Source organism: Myxocyprinus asiaticus, chromosome 21, assembly GCF_019703515.2.
Source record: "Myxocyprinus asiaticus isolate MX2 ecotype Aquarium Trade chromosome 21, UBuf_Myxa_2, whole genome shotgun sequence".
NCBI classification, from domain to species: Eukaryota; Metazoa; Chordata; class Actinopteri; order Cypriniformes; family Catostomidae; genus Myxocyprinus; species Myxocyprinus asiaticus.
The window spans coordinates 6,126,136-6,152,500 of NC_059364.1; the positions used below are offsets into that span (position 1 = coordinate 6,126,136).

Below are 26,365 nucleotides of genomic sequence, written 5' to 3' on the forward strand. Positions count from 1 at the left end.
TTAACAGGCCCCAAAACCACCAAAACACACTTACACACACCCTCACACACGTTTAAACACAACCCTACATTCTCTTTTCCCTTTATAATCCTTATCAATCCTGCATTTTTCATGATTTTCCTTCATTCAGGGGTTTGCGAGCTGTGTATTTTTGTGGTCACTATTCTGGAACGTCTGACAAGCTCTTAGAAACCATTCAAAAACACCTGTCAGCCAATCAAAGGGACCAGAAACACACTGTGAAGAAAAAGAGAACTATTTTTCATGCGAGTGAGAGAGAGTCACATGACCTGAATTCCACCAATCAAATCATAGGATGGCCATGTAGCAGCATTACCGCGGGAGCTCTGACCTCGGATACCTCAGACATGCGACTGACAGGCTGTTACCACGGAGATCACTGCTGTGAGAGCGACAGACACCTGAACTTTCAACTATCTGTCTGTTTGGTGTAAAACCACATAGAAACTATAACAACCACCTTGAGAGAGAGACACAGAAAGAGAGAATTGTCATCATCAAAGGTGAGTCCATCCCAGGGTTGGTTGGTATTCTTCACTCGGTCTCTCTCTCTCTGTTTCACTCTCGCTCTATCGGTCACCACACTGCACATATGCTGTTCTGTTAGTCGGCTTGTGGCGAAAGATTCCTGTGGCACTCTCAAACCCCAAATTCTTGGTTGCAGGCAGTCTATGTAGCTCCAAAGATCTCTCTCTCTCTTTGCCGTTCTCTCAGGCTGTAGTCGCTAAGGCAGTGGAGAGGCCAGTTCATTGCCTCCTGAACGGGACATATGGCTTCAAACAGCATTTTCGACACGTTCTCCAGTTACCCATCCAGTTTACTGCGAGGTAAGTCATCCATCGTAGCGGTCCTTTCTTCTTTAACTTGATGGTGGTGTCCAGCAAACTGACAGTTACCGTTTTGGTAGTTATGACTGTCATGTGTAGTGTAACTCTGGCAGTTAAACAGTTATGAATGCGTTACAGTGCATGTGTGTGTGTTTGTGCATGTTGAAGGATATATGTAATACAAACTCCCCTGAGAATTATTATCATAACACCTTTGAGAGTGCAACTTATGCAGTTTATAGCCTGTCGGCTTACAGTAAAGAGCAGTTTTGGACTTTATAACAGTTGTTGTGTCTTGTATTGCTCTGCTTTTGTGCAAACCAACTGCTGTAAGTGCTTTGTCGATGTATTAGAGCAAATAAGAGTGATGTATGAATGTATTGTATGGATTAGGGTCTGTGTTTTGCTTCAGATCCTTCTTAGAAACCATGACGTGCTTGTTTAGCGTATGAAAACTGATTCAAATCAGGGTATTCAATGCAGAAATGCGTCATTTAAACCCAATCAGACTTAAAATGCATCCAGGAACTCTGGCCCCTACATGAGGAGCATCGTATACCTGCACGTTTATCTGCTGCCTGATGTTTGTTTTATAATGCTTGGAGCAGTTCTGATGGGTTTGGATCATAATGGGCTGCTCACCACAAGCATTAGCACCATAAACGCACTCTCAGCGCAAGACGCAAGGGAGGAACCAGCAAGACCAACCTTTACAGGAACTCTCAAACCAGTCAACTTCTGGAGCCAGACACTCTCGGCCTCTCTGTGGTCGCTGTGTATATGTGTGGGTACGAGCCCAAGTCAACATTAGTGATTTACTGGCATCTACATCTCTTGAGCTCCTCAGAAGGGGCCATTTGTCACCATGGCAACGTCGACACATGTGATGAGGTGCATCCTATTCCTAGATTGAGTCCTGTTTTGATTTGGAACATGTTTTAAGAACAATGCAGTGATGAGTTTAAATGGTTATCTTTATGTAAGGGTCATTTAGAGCTAAAAGATTCAATATGAAATCAAAATTGATCATATTTTCTTTCACAATTCACCTTTCTGGTCTAATTGTGCATGATTTATCAGTACATGTCATTCCAAACAGGAAAATGTTTGTCTTTGTAATCTTTTCTCAAAATGTAATGACCTGATCCACCTCTCAAATGACTTTCCTTTTCGGCTGACATCACAAATCTTTCTTACTTCTGTAATCCACTTGGCTTCATTCAGGAATATTACAGTATGCCCACTTTTCAAGACCCAATCAATTCCCAATGTATACAATTAAATCCCATTCGACATTTTTACTTGATGAGTATCCTGTGATTAATTTTGACCTTAAAGGGATAGTTCACACAAAAATGAAAATTCTCAGTCACCATTAACTTTCATTGTATGAAAAAAAAAGAAGCACAGTGACAGAATTCCACGGAAGAAAGAAAGTCAAATCGTTTTGGAATGAAATTAGGGTGACTAAATTTGTACAGACTTCTCATTTTGAGTAAACTATCCCTTTAATCTGGTAATAATTTGGTATAATAACACTAATTTTAGTATCTGTAATGCTGGCAATGGGAGAAATGCTGCCATTATGTCATAAATAATGCAATACACCAATCTGCTTCACAGTGTTCTTAAAAACACCCCTTTTCTTGAGTGACTTATTGCTTTTATAAAATGGCAGCAGCAGCAATATGATAGAATACACTTTTTTTTCAATAAATAGTAACTAGTTTTGATGATAATAATAATCTGAATAAATTATTCTTCCACTAAGTAAAATAGTTTGTAAGCCTTACTGTAGGCTATTTATGGTTGCCAAGCAAAATAGAAACTTTAATGCATCTCTAGGCATTTTACAACAGCTTTGAATGAGGCTCATCCAATCAGAACATTGAGTCATAACTACCCTTTTTATAAAGTTAGTTTTATAACTCTTAAAATCATTGTGAAAAGAGATGTGGGGAACAAATCATTCCTTGCCAGATTATAAGTGATGCTTTCGGTCCTGTTAGAGGAATAGTTCATAATTTAGTCATCATTTACTCAACCTCATGTTGTTCCAAAGCAGTATGATTTCTTTCTTCCATGGATAACAAAAGGAGATGTTTGGCAGAATGTTAGCCTCAGTTAATATTCACTCTCCTTGTATATTTTTTTCCATACTATGAAAATGCATGGTGACTAAGGTGTGATTCCTCCATATCCTTTTAGAAACAAATATTTACGCCTTCCACTTTGTGGACACTTTGCATCCACACATACATCCGTCTCAAACCACTCTTTAGTTTTTATAATTGCCACTGAATTGATCCAATGTCTCAGACTGTATGCCTGAGTTTGTGTTTACATTCAACAGCAGAACACTGAGCTGGTTAACATTACCGACAGAGCCTGGGACGGATCTGTGTGTTAAATAAAGTAGCTCAATATTGAAGTCAACGCTGATGTAATCCACTGTATGTAGTAAACAGTAGCTAAATGCTAGCAGGGTTTATGTTTGCTATGTTCCAGTAAACTCCCAGCATGCCGTTTCACTCGCACTCTAATCTGTGTAGGGATGAGGCAAGGGTTTTGGGTTTTCTTCACAATCCTCATATCCAAATGTGGGGAGAAAAGGGAAAACAGTGACGGACAGCATCAGAAGGGTTCAAAAGTGTCTTTGCTATAGTAACTGGATTGCTAAAATAAGTCTGGGCCAACAGATATTTTTTAACCATTTGGTTTCTGATTAAACTTAAAGTATGAAATGCTGTTCTCAAGCCATTTTACTTTCATGATCTGATGTACTTCTGTGTAAAACAGGATATTTGTGGAAAAAATTGATTGGACTGTGAAAAGTGGGCATTAAAAACTAGAATGAGACCAAGTGGTCTTTCTTTCTTTCTTTCTTTCTTTCTTTCTTTCTTCTTGTTGCAAATTGTGAAAGACTGAATGGGCTCTGAATGCTTCTTTTAAGTATTTCAGTGTCAAAGCCGTCTGGCTCGGCACAGATATCAGAGAGAAAACACTGCTATAATCACCACTGGAAGTCATTAGTGAATATGCAATATCCTTTTTCAATTCGTTCGGCTGTGAAAATGAAACCAATGTGAATCAGTTGAAAAGCCAAAAGCCTTTAAATTCTCCAGTCTGTGTTGATCAGATATTTTTTTTTCGTATTGTGCATGTAAAAACTCACAAGCTAGCATAGCATGTGCTTTTGTAGCAAGACACACACTTTTTCTCTATGAAATTAGAATCAATTTTAGAGCATTTGCAGTGTTTGTATTTAAACTATTAAAATCCTAAAATGTAATGCATGCAAAAAAAAAAAAAAAAAAAATATATTATACTATAATTTTTGTTTCTATATTAAAAGCCATTTTTACTGATCCAGAAGAAAAGATAAATATTTTAGTGTCAAGTGTAATAATTTTCCAAGAATTATTCCTAAATATTAAATTCAGAAAATGTTGATTGTTTACTACTGAGGTAACTGCATGTATGTTGCTTAAGTCCATCTAATGAAACACAAATTAAATCTTTAATGGATGATGACAGCCAATAGAAATATCTAACTAATGGACAATCAATGTACGATACAGAACTAGTGATGCAAAACACTATACATACAAGAAAGAGAGTGAGAAAGAGTGTGGGAAAGAAAATTTTAGATAAAAGGTGTGTGTGTGAGTGTTTGCGTGTTAATCTGATGCAGGCTCTGTTTGCTTCTGCTGCTCAACAGCAACCACAATGAGGTCACACCTGTTGCACTGAAACAGCGATCTAAAATACACACACACACACACCAACACATACTAAATATATAAGCCTGTATACTCACATAAATGGACACACGCATACACACTACCACATTGCCATACATATAAAAGCAAGTGTCCACATGCACATTTACTCTTAAAATGGACAATAGCATGTCAGCACAATCTCAAACATGTGCACACAAACATACATCTGTGTGCATGCTAGGGCGTGTATGACAACTAGTTGTCCAAAAAAGTTGTAGGCGAGTCTATGTTTACTCTATGTAAATGACTTGCTACTCTCCAAACTTGAGCGGTCTAACGTCTATCTAGAGAGCATGTCCAGCACAGCTGAGATGATGCAGGTGAGAAACAAAAGCTTGCACACCTCCAGTGATGCTGCTTGTGTTGTCATTACCAAATAATTCAAAAACGAATTTGGATCATCTTAGAAGTCAACCGTGTGGTTCATTTAGATTCACTTGTGCATTTTTACTGGAAAGCTCCAAAATTTCAATACATTTTCACATTCTCATAATTCTGGTCAATATCTGGTTATACTGTTTACCATTCAAAATCAACCCAGATTGTAGATGGAAGAATTATCCTCCTGCCATCACCATATATAGCCATTGCAAATGAGGTCCATGACTAGTTGAAACAGGCCCAAAGCACTGACTAGCTGTGGAAGTAATCGACTAGCTGGTACAAATCTTGGTTCACATCTAGTTGTCACAGGCCCAAAACATCAACTACTGTAGTTGCAGAACTAATTAATTAGTCTGTACAACACCTAGCCTATGAAAAGTTGACAAATGTATAAAGCATCAACTAGTTGTAGAACTAATCAACTAAGTACAAACCCTACAGCAGATAATGACTAGTCAACACAAGCCAAAAGCATTGACAAGTTGTAAAACTAATCGACTAGTCTGTACAAACCCTAGTCCATGACTAGTTGACAAAGGCCCAAAGCATCAACTAGTTGTGAAACAAATCGACTAGTTTGTACAAACCATAGTCCATGAGAAGTCAGCACACGCCCAAAATATTAACTAGTTATAGGACTAATAAACTAGGCGGTACAACTCATAGTCTATGACAATTCAACACAGGCCCAAAACGTCAACTAGTTATAGAACTAGTCGACTAGTTGGTACAACCCATAGTCCATGAGAAGTCAACACAGGCCCAAAACGTCAACTAATTGCAAAACTAATCGACTAGTTTGCACAACCCCTTGTCCACGACTAGTGGCAGAGTGAATCGACTAGTCTGCAAAACCCCTAGATCACGACTTGTCAACACAGGCCCAAAACATCAACTAGTCATAGGACTAATCAACTAGACGGCACAACTCATAGTCCTTGACAAGTCAACACAGGACCAAAACATCAACTAGTTATAGAACTAGTACAACACCTAGTCCACAACTAGTTGTAGAATGAATCGACTAGTCTGCACAACCCCTAGTTCATGACTTGTTAACACATCAACTAGGCATTGTACTAATCGACTAGTTGGCACAGGCCAAGAACATCAAATAGTTATAGAACTTTTTAACTAGTCAGCACAATCCCTAGTCCACAACTAGTCAATATAGCCTGCACACACAAAGTGAAGCCACAATAGAATTCTGCCCAAATCTTTTGCCTGAATTCTACTACTGACGTGACCTTACATAACTCCAAGAACAGAATTCCAAAGCAAAGCAAAACTCTCACTCTTCCGTCAGTTGGAGCTAAAGAAATCATCTTTCATGGCACAATTTAAGAACGTTGAGCGCTTAGTCTGCAAATGTGCCAGTGCAGTGTGTAGGTCCTACACAACGTTGAGTTGTCTGCACAGAGTTTATTAATTTCATAAATATATGGTTCATGCTCCTTTAAATTGATACTTCTCTGCACTGGAGCGCATTCAAAGGCTTTCTACTCCTGCCCATTACCCTCGGCCCCCAAAATATCAGCATCCACAGCAAGAACTGAAATCTGTAACCAGATATTGAGGGTCTGAATATTGGACAGGGAAGTTGGTAATGAAAACTGCATGAGAGTCTCAGCGGAGGGTCCGGCTTCTGTGTCTAATTTAGCTCAGAACAATTCCTATTTATAAAGCACCGTCTCATGTGGCTCTGGAGTTGATTAGGGAAATGTTCCGAGTAAGGGGGAGTGTTTTACAGGGATTTGTTGTCACTGGTCCTGAAGCTGCTGATCGGAGTTAGCGTCAGGGCATCACAGTGATGAGTGAGGGAGCTTTTCTCCTGTAATCCCTCTGTGTTTTCTTTGGGATCATTATTTAGGTTGCAAGGGAAGTTTTGAAAGCTTCCTTCTTGTGCAAAGAGGAACTTTAAGGGGCTGCTATTCTGTGTTTTGTGATGGAACATGTCTTTGGATGTTTTAAGTTGTTTGCTTTGTTGTTTCTAATACTATTTCAGACTAATTCTATTTAGACTTTATGCATTCTCTATAATGCTTCTTAAATGGTTCTTTGCAGCATTCTTAGCATTGTGGCTGTACAGGGTTCTTGAGTTGGCTATATGGAACTTTAAAAAAGTTCTTGATGTTACATTACAGGTTCTTTAGATCAATATATTGACTTTAAAGCTCAAGAACTTCAGTGTTTTCTAAAATTGTATATACTGGCTCTGGAGAAGTGTTGAACATTCTCTTGGCCCAACATTCCGTCAAAGTCTGTGGGATTTTGTGGATATTTGATTGTCCGCTATGGGATAACCATAAGTCTGATCAGTTCGAAAAGACATAGCAACCCGAGTCAAAATAGTCTGAAGGTCTGTGCCAAATTTGGTGGATTTGAGTTGTAGTCAGAAATATTGGTCTTGGTATAGGAATAAAAAAACATAACCTAAACAAAGTCTTTAGAATACCAGTATGTTCGCTTTGTCAGGCCAACATAATAACTTAGAATAAATTCAGTACAGAAAAGTATCAATGAAAATAGTTCAGTGTATTACAGTATATAAAAATGTACTATTTTACCCAATATTTGTTTGTGCCATGTAATTCTATGCTCATTAAGTATCACATGCAACATGCTAACATCAAAAACTATGAGTTTTCTTCATGTAAGGAGCTCTATTCGTATGACACTTAAAGTTGCTACCCATGTAAAATGTTCCAAATCAGTTACTGATTTGGTTCCATTTCTTAGAAGGTAGCTTCCTACAGTATGTAGGCAGTAGACGTCAAAGCAGCTCACTAGGCTCACCAGAGCCAATGTGTCTCTTTTGTGACCTTTAAAAACCTCATTTAGTATGCATCAGACATTTTTATGCATGCGATCTATGCAGTGGAGTGTACTGAGTTCACCCAGAGTTAGTGTGTATTTTCAGTGCTCGACTGTGTGATTGTGTGTGACAGCGGCGAGGGAAGCCGATTCCTGAGTGAATGCTAAACACATTACCACAACACACACTATTTGAGGAAGAAGAGATATACGGTGGTCCTTACATAACCAAGTGCCATGATACGAGGAGGTAGATGGATGTCAATGTCATTTATAATGTCTAGACAAGCTATTTTTGAGAGACTTTCTCTACAGTGGAACAGAATACACTCCAGAATATCCACAGCACTGGAAAGCTCAGTGGAAATGCTCATAAAATCGGTTCTGTTTGAATGCATGCTGAAATAAATCTAAAAATCATCTCTATAGCTCATGTGTTCCAGTGAGTAATGGACTATTATGACTGATAGGAATTCTACAGTACAGTTTAATACTTTTGAAACTTTTCTATGAAGTAGTTTTTCTACATTAATTGTCATACTGATATGCTAATATTGTTGGCTCCAAATGGTTAATTGCCATATGGTTATTTATCTATTAGTTTTTTTTTTTCTGTTTGTAAGTCGTTTCGGATAAGTGTATGCTAAATGAATACATGCAAATGTATTAAATATATAGACCAATGCAGCACAAAGTGTTTTGCTGTATTAAAGGAATACTTCACCCAAAAAATGAAAATGCTCTCATCATTTACTCATTCAGTCCCAGATGTGACTTTCTTTTTTTCTGCTAAGCACAAACAAATATTTTTTGAAGAAAATCTCAGCTCTGAAGGTCCATACATTGCAAGTGAATGGTGGCCAGAACTTTGAAGGTTCAAAAAGCATATAAAGGCAGCATAAAAGTAAACCATAAGACTCCAGTGGTTAAATCTATGTTTTTAGAAGCAATATGATAGGTGTGGGTGAAAAACAGATCAATATTTGTCTTTTTTTTTTTTTTTTTTTACAATAAATCTACATTCATACAGCCCTCCTATGCACATTTACGAGAGTTCTTCTTCTGTTTTTTGCCGATTCGCATTCTTTGTGCAAATCGGCACCTAATGGGCTGTAAATTCAAATATGATTTATTTATTCTTTTCCTTTGCTTTATCCCTCCAACCTTTTTTTCTTTCTCTTCCCTGCCCAGTAGGTGGTGATATGCAAATTGGCAAAAAAAAACAAAAGATGAAGAACTCGCATAGCAAGGGTTGGTGAAAGAGTACATTTATAGTAAAAAAGAACTTAAATATTGATCTGTTTCTCACCCACACCTATCATATCGCTTCTGAAGACATGGATTGAACAACTGGAGTCATATTGATTACTTTTATGCTGACGTTATGTGCTTTTTGTACATTCAAAGTTCTTGCCACCATTCACTTGCATTGCATGGACCAACAGAGTTGAAATAGTCTTCTAAAAATCTTTTTTGTTTGTGTTCAGCAGAAGAAAGAAAGTCATGCACATCTGGGATGGCATGAGGGGGAGTAAATGACAAGAGCATTTTCATTTTGGGGTGAACTATCCTTTTAAGTGCTATTATGGGTCTTCAATGTACAGTGGCCCCCAAATTTCTATGAAAATTTCTATGAATTTAATTTTATTAAATAACAAACCAAGTGACATCTGCAAACAAGTGATTCTAGAGCTTTTTTTGTGTGCCATATTTGCATATTTAACCAACTGATATACATTTTTTTCATTTTTTTATTTTTATTTAATTAAGTACTAAGTATAAATATTGTCTCATCAATTAAAACCAAACAAACTAATTTCAAGCAAAAATGATGCTGGAACTTGTGCTTGTGCTATCTTGAAAATAAAAAACAATTGGTTTGATATGCTATCTAATCTGTGACATTTTCATTTATAATGCAATTTAATGTAATTTCAATGCAAAATACTTGCAGAAACACACAGTCTGACTTGCATTTGTGCTGAGCTATATGAGTATATAAAACATATACAGTATAATCAACCTTCCACAAGAGAAATCAGCTTGTTGTAGATGCAAAAACAGGCAGACGTGAAGTCAGTGTGTGGAGTCAACTTATTTGACATTTGTGTAACATACAATACTGTCATGTTTTAAATATAAAAAACAAAAACAAGTTAGAGGAAGTGTTTACACCCTATATACAATGACTCTGTCAACAGCTTGCAGTATTAAAAATAATTTTGGGGGGAAAAAATTGCATTTTTCGTGAATTTTATCTGATTTGCTTTCCCAATACCTTTGTCTTTTTCTCATTATTTTGCTATGGTGGACTTTATGGCTCTTTAAATTTTCCTTCATTTAAACCTTTGCAACAATTCGGAAAGAATGTGGCATAGTGATATGGAACTCTAATGCGGTCAACAAACCTGGATCTACTTGATGGCCGTGTTGTTATAGAAAATTGATACAAATATTTGGAATTTCTTTCAACCAATTAGAATCAAGCACTCAACCGTGCCATGGTGTAAAACTTAATAATGGGTTTACAGATTGGACTATTACAGTCATTTTGACTAATAAGAACACACAAAATAAAATTTGAAGCAGACTGAGTCGTGCAGAGCCACAGACCACAAGCATTTTATCAGACACAGTGTGTCTCTACAGAGTGTGCTTCAGCAAAAACGCCATTTTGAACATGAATATGAATTTTACTGTAGTGTTTTAGCCAACCCTGGATTTGCTAGTGTTTGACCTTGCATGGTTACCACAGCTATACACCTGCTCTTAAACACTAATAAGCTTGTTTTCCATTTCTATATATCATGAGCATACCTCACCCAACACCTGAATGAAAGAGAATTGTAGCAAACAAACATTCGCCGTTTTCAGCAGATGCACACAGACCCTCCCAAACACACCCCGTAACTGTTTTAACTACTGCCCCACCAAAATGCAACACCACAAAAAATATTAGCGCAGCATTTTCAACCCAGCCTCATGCTGTATTTTCGTAGAGCTGCATTGCTTTTGATGGAAACTGATGATTAAAAACTACACTTAGAGACCTACTGTCCTAAATTGCAACACATGTTTGAAGCATTTGAATAGTACCTGGGAGTTTCTTCAGATTTAGGCATTTGCATGTCTCAGGGGCTGATTTTGATTAAAAGTAGAAGATTTCACCTTTATTTTGTAATATGAAGGTCTCATTAAAACACAACTTTTTACCAGGACTTTGTTTATTTTTGGTACTTTTGAAATGCCTTTTATGTAGAGATTTAACTTTTTTAGATTTGTCCCAGACCCAGAGTTTATTGACTTTGCTTTCTAGAAATCCACAGTGCTAAAATTGCCTGAAGTTGAAGAAACACCCACCAACTGTTCACAAAATATGGGTTAAATCCATATACAAGAGCAGCTCGCACAATTTGAACCTCCAAGCCTGTCAAAGTTACACAACACCCACTAAAAACTACTGACGGTTTTGGATTAAATTTAGCATTCTTCCAAGCAAGTATTTGACCTGTAGTATTTTTAACTCATCATGTTTAGTTATAGAAAAATTTAATCAAATTGTGGAATATTAGAATATGTGTCGATTTTATTTGCCTCTCAAAAAAAAAATGCCCTGAAGTGTCCAAACATAATCGTTTATATATGTGTCGTTAAAATGATGCGTCATTGGCTCCTCCAATTATCCGTCTGAAAGCATACAAGACTGATATGCGACGGAGACGAGACTCTTCCACCATGAGAATTCTCTGACACAGACAAAAATCCTTAATCATCTTCAAAACCTCTCCCTTCCTCTCTCCCTTATTTGCCAGAGTGCAATAAAACAAGTTAATTATGGCGTTGAAAATATGAGGATAATGATAGGATATAAGATGATGGACGCCCTGGGTTATGAGTTTTTGATTCTCTCTGTTGATTCTCCTTTTATTTTTTTAGCTTGCTAAATCCCAGGCACTCTTCCCAGAAAACTGAGTTGTTTACAAGCAGTTTGCTGACTTTATGTCAGGTGATGGGAGATTTTCAGGTTCATCTTTGTGAAAGGAAACAGCTCAGCCATCTTAAAAATAAAAAAGGCAATTATTTTAATTCACTTGTCGTGCACTCTTAAACAAATGTTTCAGATAGAACCGATTCCATATAGCAGAACCTTTACTGTTACACAAATAACTTTTTATACCATAGTTCTTTGGAAAGGTTTCTATGTAGTAGGAAACAATATGCTGATCTGAGGAACCTATTATGTAACTTTAAGAACTTTTTTTAATCTCTAAAGGACTTGTAGGGGAAGGGTTTTAGAGGTGGAGCAAGTTATTAGGCTACATTTTGTTAAAAGCTTATGAAGACAAACTTTGTTGTTGTTGTTGTTGTTGTTTTTGAAAAGAAGACCAGCAACATGTATTAAGAAAGTAAATGGAAAACTGAAAAAAAAAAAAAAGAAAGAAATAAACTCCATACGATGCAGTTAGTGGAGAGAAAAACGTTGAGATCTGAATTTACAATAAATGTACACATGCAAATAGCTAGCATTTAGCTATATAGTAAGTGTATATATAGTATTTATAGAATATGTATATAGTATGTGTTATACAGGACATGTGTTCAATGTAGATGTTAAAGGTGTCCATAGAAATGATTAGTTGTTTTTTTCTTGCTTATGTGGATATATTACAGTGAGGGACAGGGTGAGGACAGCAGCCAGGCAGACATTTCATATGAGCAGGTAAGAATTAAAATTTTCTGATAGGGAAGAATGTTTGAAATAATACACTATACAATGCACAAATATTTAAAAGTATGCAATGAAAGTGATTTTTTTTATTTTTATTTATTTATTTATTTATTTTTTTGTCTATCTGTGCATTAATTCGAACTGTTATTATGCACTATGTAATGTATTGTAATGAAACGTAATCTTTTGATCATTAGTGCTTGGGCACTCACAGTCCTGTAGTTATTATTGTAGCCTATAAGGATAAATTATGTTTAGGGAATGATAATTATTGTACTAGTACAAACTCAGATATATAGAGAGAGAGAGAGAAGCAGAGGGAAATTAAAGATGCTGTAAGCGATTTTAGCCATTCTGCAACTTCCACCAGACTATGTTGAATTAGCCACACCCCTCTTTCCAAAACCCAGCACTCCAAAGAAATACTTACAAACACAGACACACGATAGACAGTTGTATTAGACCAGATGGAGGGGCTGTTTCGTTGTCCGACCGTTAGTGTTTCGCAGGAGCAGGACACCATACAGGCACTTATACTAGCATATATGGGCTGCCCTGTGAACACGCACAATGATTGACAGGCAGAAAGTGTTCTGATTGGCTAAACAAAGGATCTGCCTGCTGACATCTTTACCCCGCTGTTTACCAAGCCCAGGGCTGTTACAGAGACAGGTGTGATATTTCATGGCACCTATTTCAGTGATATCTGACAGGTAAAAGGGACGTTTTCTGTATGTCATTTCATTAAAAAAAAAATCACTCACAGAACCTTTAAGCAATGACACAAAGTTAGAAAGTTCTTTTTTTTATTTATTTTTTTTATTGGAATTACGTTTTTCAAACAGCGGACGATCAAATCTCGGAAAAACCACATAGAATTACATTAATGGAACCAAGGCATCAAACGGGCCAAGACTATTAAAACTCTAACTGTCATCTATCTATCTGTTATAAACTTTGACAAACCTTTGTCAAGCCTATATCAAAGTTTGTCTTGACAAACTTGTTTTTATTTTCCTCCCCTTTTCTCCCCAATTTGGAATGTCCAATTCCCAATGTGCTCTAAGTCCTTGTGGTGGTGTAGTGACTCGCCTCAATCCGGGTGGCGGAGGAAGAATCTCAGTTGCCTCTGCATCTGAGACCATCAATCCACGCATCTTATCAAATGGCTTGTTTAGTGTGTTACCGTGGAGACCTAGCGCGTGTGGAGGCTTCACGCTATTCTCTGCGGCATCCATGCGCCCCACCGAGAGCAAGAACCACATTATAGCCACCATGAGGAGGTTAACCTGACGTGACTCTACCCACCCTAGCAACCGGGCCAATTGGTTGCTTAGGAAGCCTGACTGGAGTCACTCAGCATGCCCTGGATTTGAACTTGTGACTCCAGGTGTGGTAGCCAGCATCTTTACTTGCTGAGCTACCCAGGCCCTCTTGTCTTGACAAACTTGACTAGTTTTAGTATCACTAGTAAACTGTCTAGTTCTCATTTTAATTGAGAATATATGTTGTAATTTATTCTGAAATTGTGTGTGCACTTGACCTGAAGTAACACTGTGTGTGTGTGTGTGTGTGTGTGTGTGTGTGTTTGGGTGGTTGACGAGGAAAACAAATTTAGGTTACAATTTGGCAATTACAAGGGTATTATGCTATAAATGTGGTTTCAAATCGCTTAAAAAACATACTAAAGAATGTTTTTTTGAAAATGTAAAAATGCAGAAAGTTTTAGGTGAGGGTTAGGTTTAGGGGTAGAGTTAGGGGTAGGGGATAGAATCTATAGTTCATACAGTATAAAAATCATTATGTCTAGGGAGTGTCCTCATAAGGATAGCCACACTAATGTGTGTGTGTGTGTGTGTGTGTGTGTGTGTGTGTGTGTGTGTGTGTAGCTATTGCAGTTCCTTTTGTGAGGAAAAGCCCCAGACAAATAGACAGGGATTCCCCCGTCACACACACACACTTTCTCTCTTCCCATTCTACTGCCCTTCCATGTCTGGACTTTGGTCAGACTGTCTGGATTACTCTCACGACATTCCCACACACACACACGTTACAAAATCTCTCACACTGTCTTTCCGGCAGACAGATGACCGACAACACGTTGCTGACTCGTTATGTCACAGTGATGACTATGTGAATTCAGCCAATCTAGAAAACTTCATGACAAATATTCATACTGTCACTTCCTGTTGGATATTCCATGCTTAATTTCTCTGTTGTCTTAAGTGCGAGTGCGAGAACTAATTTAAGGAAGTGAATTCAGAGTCAAAAATGTTGTAGCAACAAAACAGAATCTAGTGTATGTGTGCTGAAGAGGGACTTGTTGAATTTGATGTTTATTGTTTCTGCATAGCAAGCCAAGGATTTAATTGATGCTGACTACACATCAGATTAAAAGATGCATTGAATATCAGAAAAATTAATAAATAAGTACATATAAAATCATTTTAAAATAGTTGAGATATACCAACAATGAACAAAAATCACTACAACAAAGATACCAATTAAAAGTGATATTATATAACTGGCTTATTATCTGGATGCAGAGAATCACAATTAAGTTGTAATCATTCTTTATTTTTAGATGAATGTCTTAAACCAATATTTCACCCATTAATGAAAAACCTGTCATCATTTAATAATGTTTTTCCAAACTCGCATGACTTTCTTTCTTCCATGGAACACAAATGAGATGTAAGTCAGAATGCTCAGTCTCAGTCTCCATTTACTTTCATTATATACAGTAGAAAAAGATACAATAAAAATGTGTGACTGAGACTACAAATTCTGCCATAATGTTCGACAAAAGAAAGAAAAAAGTCATATGGGTTTTGAACCACATGAGGGTGAGTAAATAATGATGATTTTGTGTGTGTGTGGGGGGGGGGGGGCTGCAAATGAATCATTTTCATAGCATGAAATGAACTCAGTAGTGTGAAAACACTATGCTTTTCTTTATGGGCCAGGAAGTCAAACTTGGCAAGTCCTTTAACGAGCTTGTTTGAGGGCTTTGTCTATAATCAGCTCAATGACAAAGGCTTAACATGTGTTTGGATTATTTAACTCAAGTCACATCACACACTAACACTGTGCAGCGCAATGATTGTGTTTACATGCACACATTCACAGGTTGCATTTTCAGGTTGTATTTTCCCTCTAAAATTAAATTTTTACTCCATTGACAGTTAGGTTTAGGGTTGGGGCTTGGGTTACAGGGTGTGGTTAATAAAATATGCCTGTTGGAAATATTCCTGTTGACTACATTACATCAGTTACAACTAAAAACAACTTCCTTTACAATTCGCTTTTGGCACCACTCTGTGGAGATTTCAGGCAGAAACTGTAGCTCACATGTGCCCATACAGTCAACAACACTTCCAGCTTTGACCACTGGGGGCAGTGGTTTGAATTTCGGTAAGCACAGACCGATTTCATCTGAAAAAAGTTTGACCTACTGTAACCGAATTCACAGTGAGATCAGTCTGGTTTGTTTGAGTGGCCTGTCCAGCCCAACACAGAAACACTGGCTTGACCAATTGTGTGAGTTTTGGGCGGGACTATCTTTTAGAACAACCAAATGGAAAATGGAGATTTTTCTGGAATCTGTTAGAAAAAATTATTATTTTTGCATATCTGTTTTTCTATTCTAGTGGCGCAGAAATTACACACTTCAGCTTTATAACAAGTGATCTACGTGCTGGTTTGTGAAGCGGCTGTTGGTCCATCATAAAATAACGTACAACATACTGTACGTTTTTAGGAATTTCAAACAAATGATGAACACAGACTTGGACTCTCCACGTGGCTAGAAAAACTGGACAGTCCACACGTACTGTGCTGATGACGAAATCAAATGCGACGAATTAGGTGTAGCCATGCGGAAAACTGAAGAATACTTTGGCCTTAAGTGATGTTTTTGATATCTTTCTGAATTTTTCTGGGAAAATCTTGTTCCTCGTTGATACCTGATGAACTTTTTGCTTTGACAATCCCAACGTTCATCAGGACATGGTGCATAATGTGTGTGTATCTGTGAATAACACTTTGCTGTCAGAAAAACTGCATCAACATTACCATGCATGTTCACAGCATGCATTCATGTGCACATGCTCTGACAAGCGTGCTGTTTTGATTAAATCCACTGTTTTGTGTCAACCGACTTTTTGATTGAATTTAATTTAATTTGCACTAATTGCCATTTTCAGAATTACCCACTTGCCATCTTTCTTTGTTTGTTCCTGTCTTTCTTTTCTTTTGTTCTTCTTTTCTTTTCTTACCTTATCTGATCTTTTCCTTTCTTTTCCTTTTCTTTTCTCTTTCCTTTCTCTGTCTTTCTTTCTTACTTACTTGCTTACTTTACCTTACTTTACTTAAACGGATAGTTCAGCCAAAAATGAAAATTCTGTCGTCATTTACTTACCCTCATGTTGTTACAAACCTGCATGATTTTCTTTCCTCCATGGACTACAAAACTAGATGTTAAGCAGTATACAATGTAACTGAATGGTGACTGAGGTGGTTAGTCACATTTTAAGTTTCTTGGAAGAAAAAAATTCAAATGGGTTTGGAACAACATAAAGGTTGGAAATTGATGGAATTGTTTTTGCCTGAACTATGCCTTTAAGGGCTGAATTTCCAAGAAGCAAGAAAATGATAAAAGAACAAATATATGAATGCAATTCATTATAAATGTTAAACAAAATGTAAAAGGTGGCTTACTGCTGAAGATGGTATATTTGGGCAAGTTAAACTAGTTTTGGAAGACTATTTTGTAAACTATTTTTGGACTATTTGGAAGAATTTGGTAGGTTGTCCACTTAAGTGCGAAATAAAAAGATATGGCTTTTTCACTTTTTTACTGCTTTGGTGGAACTTAGAATCAGAGTTGAGCACAAAAACATGAGAAATGTGTTTGAGAAAAAATGGTGTGTGAAAGTCGAATCATTGTCACTTTGTGAAGATGGAACTACTGTATATTGTTCAATTGGTGATGCTGTGTGTCTGCATCGAATAACCTGCACAATTAAGCAATTTTTACATTTTAAGTGTTTGTTTTTAGCTTACGTTTGATTAAAGTGCTTTTAAATGTAAAAGTCTTTATTTATTTATTTCTCTCTCTCTCTCTCTGTGGTCTGTCTCTGAGAGGGCCCACCACATGCAAACACAAAGGAGCATTGCATTCCGAGTCAAATGTGGTAAGCAGACGCTGGTGGACGGCCCTAGCGGTCACTGGCAGGCAGACACACTTCCTAACGCTGCCGGCACATGAGCTCTTGTTTTGAGAAAGCCCTGAGTTATGGCGGTTGCGGCTAGGGGCATTTATAAAAGCGGGACGTGGCTTATTTTGGGAGCCAGTGGGGTGGATTGTGAATTTAGGCCCACCGCAAGGTCACCCCTGGATCACTTTCTCTCTCTCTCCCTCGTTAAGACATCTATACATACATCTATTGTCAGGGTGGGACCACCGTGTGCCTACTGCAACTCACCTCTCACTCACTTCATCAAAACAGCTATGAAAATACATCTCTATCCCAGTGTTCAGGGTCTATTCCAGGGGCTTTGAAGTTTTTTTCTGGAGGGTCAGACTTCGCAGCGGTGGTGGAGAATTACTGCAGTTCTGCTGTAAAAATAGACCCAGATAACAGAACTGTGTGCCAGCAGAATTATCTCCAGGAGAGAGTGTTATATACAGTAGAAATGTGTGTGAATGTGTTCTTCAAATAGGCGACCTGTTCTGTGTTCATGTCATTTTTTCAGTGTTGAAATACTTTGACCTATGCAAGCTTAATGTGTATGGACAATTATAAGGAAGCTGTTTGATTTCAGTGAGTGATCTCATAAATGTTATTTCTCAAGATTTCAAATAGTCAAAAGGGCCCCTAATTTAGGAATTACTCATTTATGTGTGTGTGTGTAGGCTTTCTGGTTAAGCAGAAGTCTTTAAAGAAACCCTCAGTATGCACACATACACACTGCCTGTCTGTGCCTTAGATCATGGTGTGTGTATGACATCATAAGCATGCGACAGAGTCATGGTGATAGCATGTGTTGTGAACTCATAAATGAATGCCGCTGGTCTACCACAATCACAGAGGCAAAAACTGCTTGGTCAACAACATGGTTTTATTGAAACATTGTACATTGTCTAACCACAAATGAAAGAGCAAACTGGTTACTTTTATCCGAGAGTCTGAGAAAATGCATTTCTGGCTTGAGTGTCACAGAAAAAGTGACTTATCACATTATTGAAATGTATTAGGTCGGGTTTCCCAATAGACTTGCAAAATTCTTATTAACTTACATTGTACATTATTTTATGGGCATCGCCTGTTTCCCAAACCATCAAAGTAGAACTGAAGTGCATCGTCATGGAAGCTGTCAGGACTAATGTAACGCCTATTGAAATAAGACCAAAACTTTTACCAAAATCTCAATAGGTTTGTCTCTCTAACACAAAAATAGTGTGAAAATACTGCAAAACATTTAGTCAAAGTGATTAAATGTTACTGAAATAATTTTAGCTTTTGGTGAGGCATAAACTAGAAATTAATGAAAGTGCCCAAAGATAAACACGTGTAATGTGATTACACTCAGTGTGTATCATTATATAGGGCTCTGCCTCAGGACTAATTGAAGGACTATACAGTGGTTGTGGACTTTTGAACACTTTCTTCTCAATTATCAAAGTGCATATTATTTATTTTGTTTCCAGTTGTCTCTGATAAACTAGTCCAATGCTCTCATTTATTTACAAACATTATTACACACCACTTAGATAATTATACTTTTGGGAAATGCACCTTAGAGATTAAGGTCAGAAACATCCTTCACAAATGAACGCGTATGCAGATGCGAGCACTTGATCAGCGTATTGCCGACGCACAGTCCGGCTGAACATGTTTAACGTGCATTCTTGCAAACTCACCGTAGAAGCGGACAGTTCACACTAATTCAGCCTGATCTCATGAAAATTATGTGACCGTGGCAACATTTTTGCAAAATGAAATTACATGCTTCATTACACGTTCACTGCAGTTTCCCAGTGAAATGTCCAATGGGGGGTGACAAAACTGAGTGAAATGGTGTCGTAATCAGACGAGGTTTATAAGGTGAATGTTAAATGGGGATTTTAATGAATAAAATGTATCTCCCAAACCTATAACTTTAACCTAAACCTAACCAATAGTGTCCTAAAAGCAAATGAGAGGTGAACAAAACAGACATTCTTACCCTAAACCAACACCTAAACCTCACAGATAGTATCATAAAAGCAAATGCAACATGAAAAGCAAACCTTCTGAAGCAACCACATCATTTCGTGTCATTTTTATGACACTTTCAGCTTGGCTGGGCTCAAGCTTCGGTCTTCCGAGTCCAATGTCCAACACCATGAAGTGAGCTACCGTGCAAGTTAATCAAGTTGGAATAAGTGTGTAATTGTAGGTGGGTCTGTAAAACAAGTGTTCATATATATATATCGTTTTTCAAATGATGCATTAGAGTAAACATTGTGTGAGTAATAGAGCGAAAAATACGTGTTTATAATGTCATAATCAGTCGTTGTACTCGTGATTTATCTGAAAGTTAATAAAGTGCACAGTCTAGTAGCCTCTAGTGTTAATTGCACCAGGAAACTGCAGTGAAACTTAGAACGAAAAACTCAGTTTGCAAAACTTTTATTATAGTAATGTTAATTCTATGAGACTAGGTTGCACTTATGTCTGCTAAAGCACCCCTTGTGGCAACTTTGAGAATTCAACGTGTACTCTGACACATTTTGGATCGGAACTACACATGAAACAGAACTTGCATAGCTAGAAGCGTCTACAGTCATGTACTTGCGCAGAGTATGTCTCGGCCCTACTTGCTACTAATTTTCTACTAGTTTTTACAGTAGTGTCAGGACAGTTCAGGGCACTGTTGCTAAAAATCCCTCTAGAAATTTATAATTGTATGTCTATTGTCACTAAGGGTTTGCTTAGCGTAAGGGGTTTCTTGCAACCGGCTGTAAAACTTTAAACTGGTGTGATGTAGATTTAATGAGAGAAAGAAAGCGATGGCTTTGTCTGATAGAGATGGGGTTTACTGTCATTTTGGCAGCTTTGTACGTCACTGCTATCATTTGCACAGTGGAAAAAATACTTTTCTGAAGCATGCAATTATTGTAGATTACAGATCTAATCTCATAGCATCAGACATGCAAGACCAAGTCAGAGTCACACATAAGAATATCACCAAATGAATCAGAAAGCTGATAGTTGATTTAATACACATTCAAACAGGTCAGGGTTAGAATGTGTGACGGTGTGCAAATCAGCGTAACGAACATACTGACCTTTCCTGTGTCTCTCGCTAGTGATATTTCAGAAAGCTCATGTATACCTCCGCTAATGCAAACACCGTAGCCTCCTCTAAGGGCCGGGAGGACAACTATACCACCATAAAACTAGTTCAAATGAACTGTAAGAGGAATTACAGTGAATATAATGCATTTTATTATTGTATGATTTAATTGTATAATTATTCTATTTCTCAACGGATATATTTCTCAGACAGTTCTTGTTGTCTTTTGAGTCTGAATACTCCATTCAGCCAAACTAGCAGCATAATAAATCATTTGTACTTTTCTACCACAAACATTACCTCAGATCTCTCTCCGTAAGACATTTCCTGAATGCTCAATGAATAACAGACATGTTTTGATTACATGTTTCATTATGCAGATTCAGTGTGAAGTAACGTTGAACTTCTATACATGTTAGTGTACATTGCCAACTGTTTAACCTAGTTTACATGTCAGGCACTATATCTTCTAGTGGAAGGATGGCACTTTCTGAATTTGCTTATTAAAATAGCTTTTTTATAAAAATGTGACCTTAATATTTTTATTATGTACTGACCACTTTTTTGTAAATACAATAAAGAACTTGAGGCCATGTGAATATTTTGTAAGTATAGCCACATTTAAAAGGCATTCATCACCCATCAAAGAGCTTTTTGGACACTCTAAGTTTATTCATCCAAGACCAATTCTATGAGAAAATAAGGAGAAATGGAGAAAAGGACCACTTGTATATAGACACTGAGCACTTTATTAGGAACACTATGGTCCTAATAAAGTGCCCGACATGGACTTCTACTGTTGTAGCCCATCCACCTCGAGGTTTGACGTATTCTACTCACTACAATTGTACAGAGTGTTTATCTGAGTTACCGTAGCTTTTCTGTCAGCTCGAACCAGTCTGGCCATTCTCCGTTGACCTCTCTCATCAACAAGGCGTTTCCGTCTGCAGAACCGCCGCTCATTGGATGTTTTTTGTTTTTGGCACCATTCTCTATACACTCTAGAGACTATTATGTGTAAAAATCCCAGGAGATCAGCAGTTACAGAAATACTCAAACCAGCCCGTCTGGCACCAACAATCATACCACGGTCCAAATGAGATCACATTTTTCCCCATTCTAATGGTTGATGTGAACATTAATTGTAGCTCCTGACCCGTATCTGCTTGATTTTATGTATTGCACTTCTGCCACACGATTGTCTGATAAGATAGTCGCATGAATATATAGGTGTACAGGTCTTTCTAATAATATGCTCCATGAGTGTATACTGTACAATGTTAGATGTTATGTATACTGTACATAACAGATGTCTTCATCTGTAATATTCCAGAGTACTAACACAATTCTGCTTCATCCATCAACAGACATATGCTTTGATCTGACATGCTGTGAATTCGAGTGAATCACTCACCGCGAGCTTCACTGTATTTGAAGAAAGGTGTTAAACTAAGTTTCATTACAGTCAACCGTGCCAGGAGCATCTTAATGTAGGTTATATTAGTATGAGCATTTTGCACTGATGTGCTTTATCTAATATGAATTTACATTCATTTACAATATATTAGCTGCAAGCAATGAAAAAGTGACATCATGGAGACTTAAGAACACCAAAAAGCTTCTCTCTCTGATAGGACAGTGTGATGATGTCATAGGGACACCTGATATGAGGTGGGGCCGAAATTCAAGCATGTAAACGGGAGATTTCAAGTTGACTGCAGGTCATCCGTGCTTCTTTCTCAGGCAGACAAACCCGCAGCTGAAACACAAGGAGACACTGTACGGAAGGAATTCTCTCTGCGGCTTGCAGACTTGCTCCCTCTGTAATTTGTAAACGTACAGAAATGTGCTGCCGCCCACAGTGGGGGGAAGATAGCAAATCCACAGGCTTATGTCAGCATTTTATTCCCTGATCTGATTTTTATCTGCGGATATGAAGGCCTTATATAGTATATTTTTAAGGAAAATACTCAAAGTATATGAAGTTTGAAAAAAGACATTTCTTGTTATTGCATATGTATAAAAGATAATTTAAGGGCAATTAAAGGAAGCTTCCCCACACTTGGGGCAAAAGCCTCTTGGGCCGACCATAGTGATATGGCAATACAATGTTAGTACAAGCATATTTTACAAATTAATCTCCGTTTTGATTGGAGCAGTCAATGTGGCCCCACTTTGCACATACTTTGCAACAAATATGTTCCCTCCTAATTATGTAACACAAATTATAGCAGTTCAGGTATTCTGTATCGTTCTTCTCTGCCAACCTTAATAGTGTTTTTGGTAGTTGTTTTCATGGAGGTTTGTCTGAAAGTTATTGAATGGATATTTTCAGGGATTCTCATTAGCTACATATTAAAATAATATTACATTTTACATCAAATTACTTTTTAGATCAAATGATTGTAATGGAATGTAATGCTTTTCTATGTTTTTGGAGAATATATAGCCTAATCAGAAAGTGCACTTTGACATGCAGCACCGTTGTACCCTATAGTGAAGAATAATGGTATGTGCATGCTCTCTGACAGTGTGGTTTTAAGTTGTGTCTGGAATATTTTTCATTCTTTGAACTTGAGTTCTTTATTTGAAGGCTCGTGCCTCTTTGTATGTACTCACATCATTTCTCAGCACGTGATTGCTCGTTGTCCAGTGTATTTGACGCGGGCTGTGACCTGCGCCTTCACTCAGATCAGATATCAGAGGGACGCGCGTCATTAGGAAGGGGCGCGTTGCTGCGCGTCTGTAACCTTAGAAACTGCGCGCGGAGTCCGAATTTGACAGCTCTGCGGAATCAGTCTGAGCGTGTGCGGTCACATATTAATAATGATCAGATGCTGAAACATCACCGAACGACCCGAAATAACGATCCCTGTGTAGACTTTGAGGATAGTGCTTGCTTTGGGGTTTGGTGGCACTTTTGGAGGTTTAGGATAGCACTTCTTATAATAATACAGTGACCATGTTACACATATTTTACTATAATTAACTGCTATAGAAAAAAAAGCAGATCAACAAAATAATGCATTATAATGCAATAATGCACTTTGCATTTTAATGCATGTAGCCTACATTGTTTTTAAGAATGAATGAATTAATAGGAGGCTACTTATTTATATAAATACACATGCAGTAATGTACAATGTGACCGAGCTGTTGCATGAGATTAATCAAAATATTCTACTTGAGCTAGCCTACTTTATTTAAATGATTAAGGGAATGTGCACTAGGCTACTCGTCCGCCAACCCTGGATTGTGTCAACATCTATTTCGACGAATAGTTTACTCAATGCAAGTCCCTTGAATTTTAGCAACAGACGGACGGAAATTTTGAAATGCGTAAAAAATAAAAAGAGGAAGATACATTCGCCATCAAGCAGATGTTGACGAAACGTTAACGAGGCTGCTAATTATCTGGACTCGAGATGTAATGTGCTGATTTTGGCTCTTTTAGATCATTTGTGTGGGGGAGACTTTGACTTCCCTTCTGCGCTATATTCACATTATTTCCTCACATAGAGATAGATAAACATCAGTGGTTTAACAGCAACAAAAAAAAAAAAAAAAAAAAAAAAAGGCATAATAATAATAATAATTATGTGGTTATTATTATTATTATTATTATTATTATTATTATTATTATTATTATTATTATTATTATTATTATTTACTCACATTATCTGTCTCTTGTAGGCTATTTGAATTGTTAAACACACCTGTATTGGTTTTATTTTTAACGTGGGTGGATGTTCTCGCCATGTAACCAAATGCTGGTTTTTAAACTGTGCTCATCTTTAGTATGTGAGCCCGCAGAGTTTTGGCACGAATCCTGCCAGCACGGGTTAAACCTCAAGCCCACTCCACATCTCGGCGAATTTAAACACATATAAATACACTCCCACTCTCCGTCAGAATTAGTTAATTAAAAAAGAATAAAAGCAGAATGAAATTAACAATTTAATAAATTCTTGTAACCTTTACGCATTAATCTACTATGCAGGCTACATTAGGGTACAGACCTTTTTGCTGGCATAATTTATTATGTTGTGATATATTATAGGCATGAGGAATTTAAAATGTAAAAATTATTTTAGATAATGACATAAACTGTAATATAAAATAAAACATACAATTGTATTTTATATAAACTGTTATAAAATCGTAAATAATATATGCACTATATTATTATTATTATTATTATTATTATTATTAATGCGTGAATTTCTGTTGCGAATCATTGAACATCAACGAAAAAAAAATCAGAATCAGAATCAGCTTTATTGACAGGTGTACTTACACATACAAGGAATTTGTCTTGGTGACAGAAGCTTCCAGTGTACAACAATACAATACAGCAACAAGACAGAGATAATAATAAAAAAATATTTTAAAAAAAATAATAAAAATAGAATAAAAAAAATTGAATAGACAATATAGTATATATAGAATACACAATAAGACAACACACACACACACACACACACATACATACAAATCCGTCATGATTTAGGCAAAGCTATTTCAAATCAGCCTATTTAAACGCTTCTTTTGTATTGTTTGTATACAATATGACAGAGTAAAAGTATTATAAATCTCGTTTGCTTTCTGCTTTTTTTTTTTTTAATACAATTAGGGCATGTATAGAGGACATTTGCTTTTCCCACTCTCTCAGCACAAAGTACCTTTCCGAATTGAACACTATGTTGAATATTTTAGTGCTTGTGATTAGCCCAATTTATTCATTTAATTTGTTTGTTTGCCATGATGCTTTTGTTCTAAAGCACATAAGAACATTTTCTGCTTCATCACATCAACCAAAGATAAACTGATAAACTTGATAGAAAAGAATGAATTCAATCAAATGACTAACTTTGGCAGCAGTTATTCTCTCTCTCTCTCTCTCTCTCTCTCTCTCTCTCTCTCTCTCTCTCTCTCTCTCTCTCTCTCTCTCTCTCTCTCTCTCATTCTGTTTGAGTTTAATGTGCTTTAATTCTCTCTCCCCGAGGCGCACTGAGTGTATTAAACGACAAATGCGCCTACTAGTGGTGACAATGTGAGCTCAGGGCGTGTCAACCACACCAGAACTTATTAAATACTAATTAATAACCATGTATGATCATGCCCTTATAAAATCAGTTATCATAATTATTGTTTTTATGTTAAGATGGAGCAATTATTTAACCATTAATTATTATAAATGTAATTTCATAACAAGATACATGGCAGATCGATCAGAAATTTCCCAACATAACTTTTTTGAGTCTGATTTTTTTTTTCTTATTTTTTTTTCTTTTTTTTTTTTTCTTATTCGGATGTTATTACATGTTTTTTAAATTATTGTTATTGATATTTTTTTACATTCTTGATTCTATTGCTGCAGCAATTATTATTAACACTACTATATATATATATATATATATATATATATATATATATATATATATATATATGTGTGTGTGTGT

General features: G+C 36.9%; 1 protein-coding gene across 3 annotated transcripts in view; it reads left to right on the forward strand.

Moving 5' to 3' along the window:
• Nucleotides 1-389: 389 nt before the first annotated feature.
• Nucleotides 390-26,365, forward strand: part of runx3 (RUNX family transcription factor 3) — a 71,133-nt gene continuing 45,157 nt past the window's right edge. Inside the window, exons 1-2 of one of the 3 annotated variants that reach the window (XM_051647915.1) lie at nucleotides 390-524; nucleotides 736-848. In XM_051647915.1, coding sequence (XP_051503875.1) covers nucleotides 791-848 — 58 coding nt within the window. In that variant the 5' untranslated portion in view covers nucleotides 390-524; nucleotides 736-790. Of the gene's footprint in view, nucleotides 525-728; nucleotides 849-12,502; nucleotides 12,552-26,365 lie in introns of those variants that run through there. The other 2 variants (XM_051647918.1, XM_051647916.1) reach the window with 2 other exon arrangements.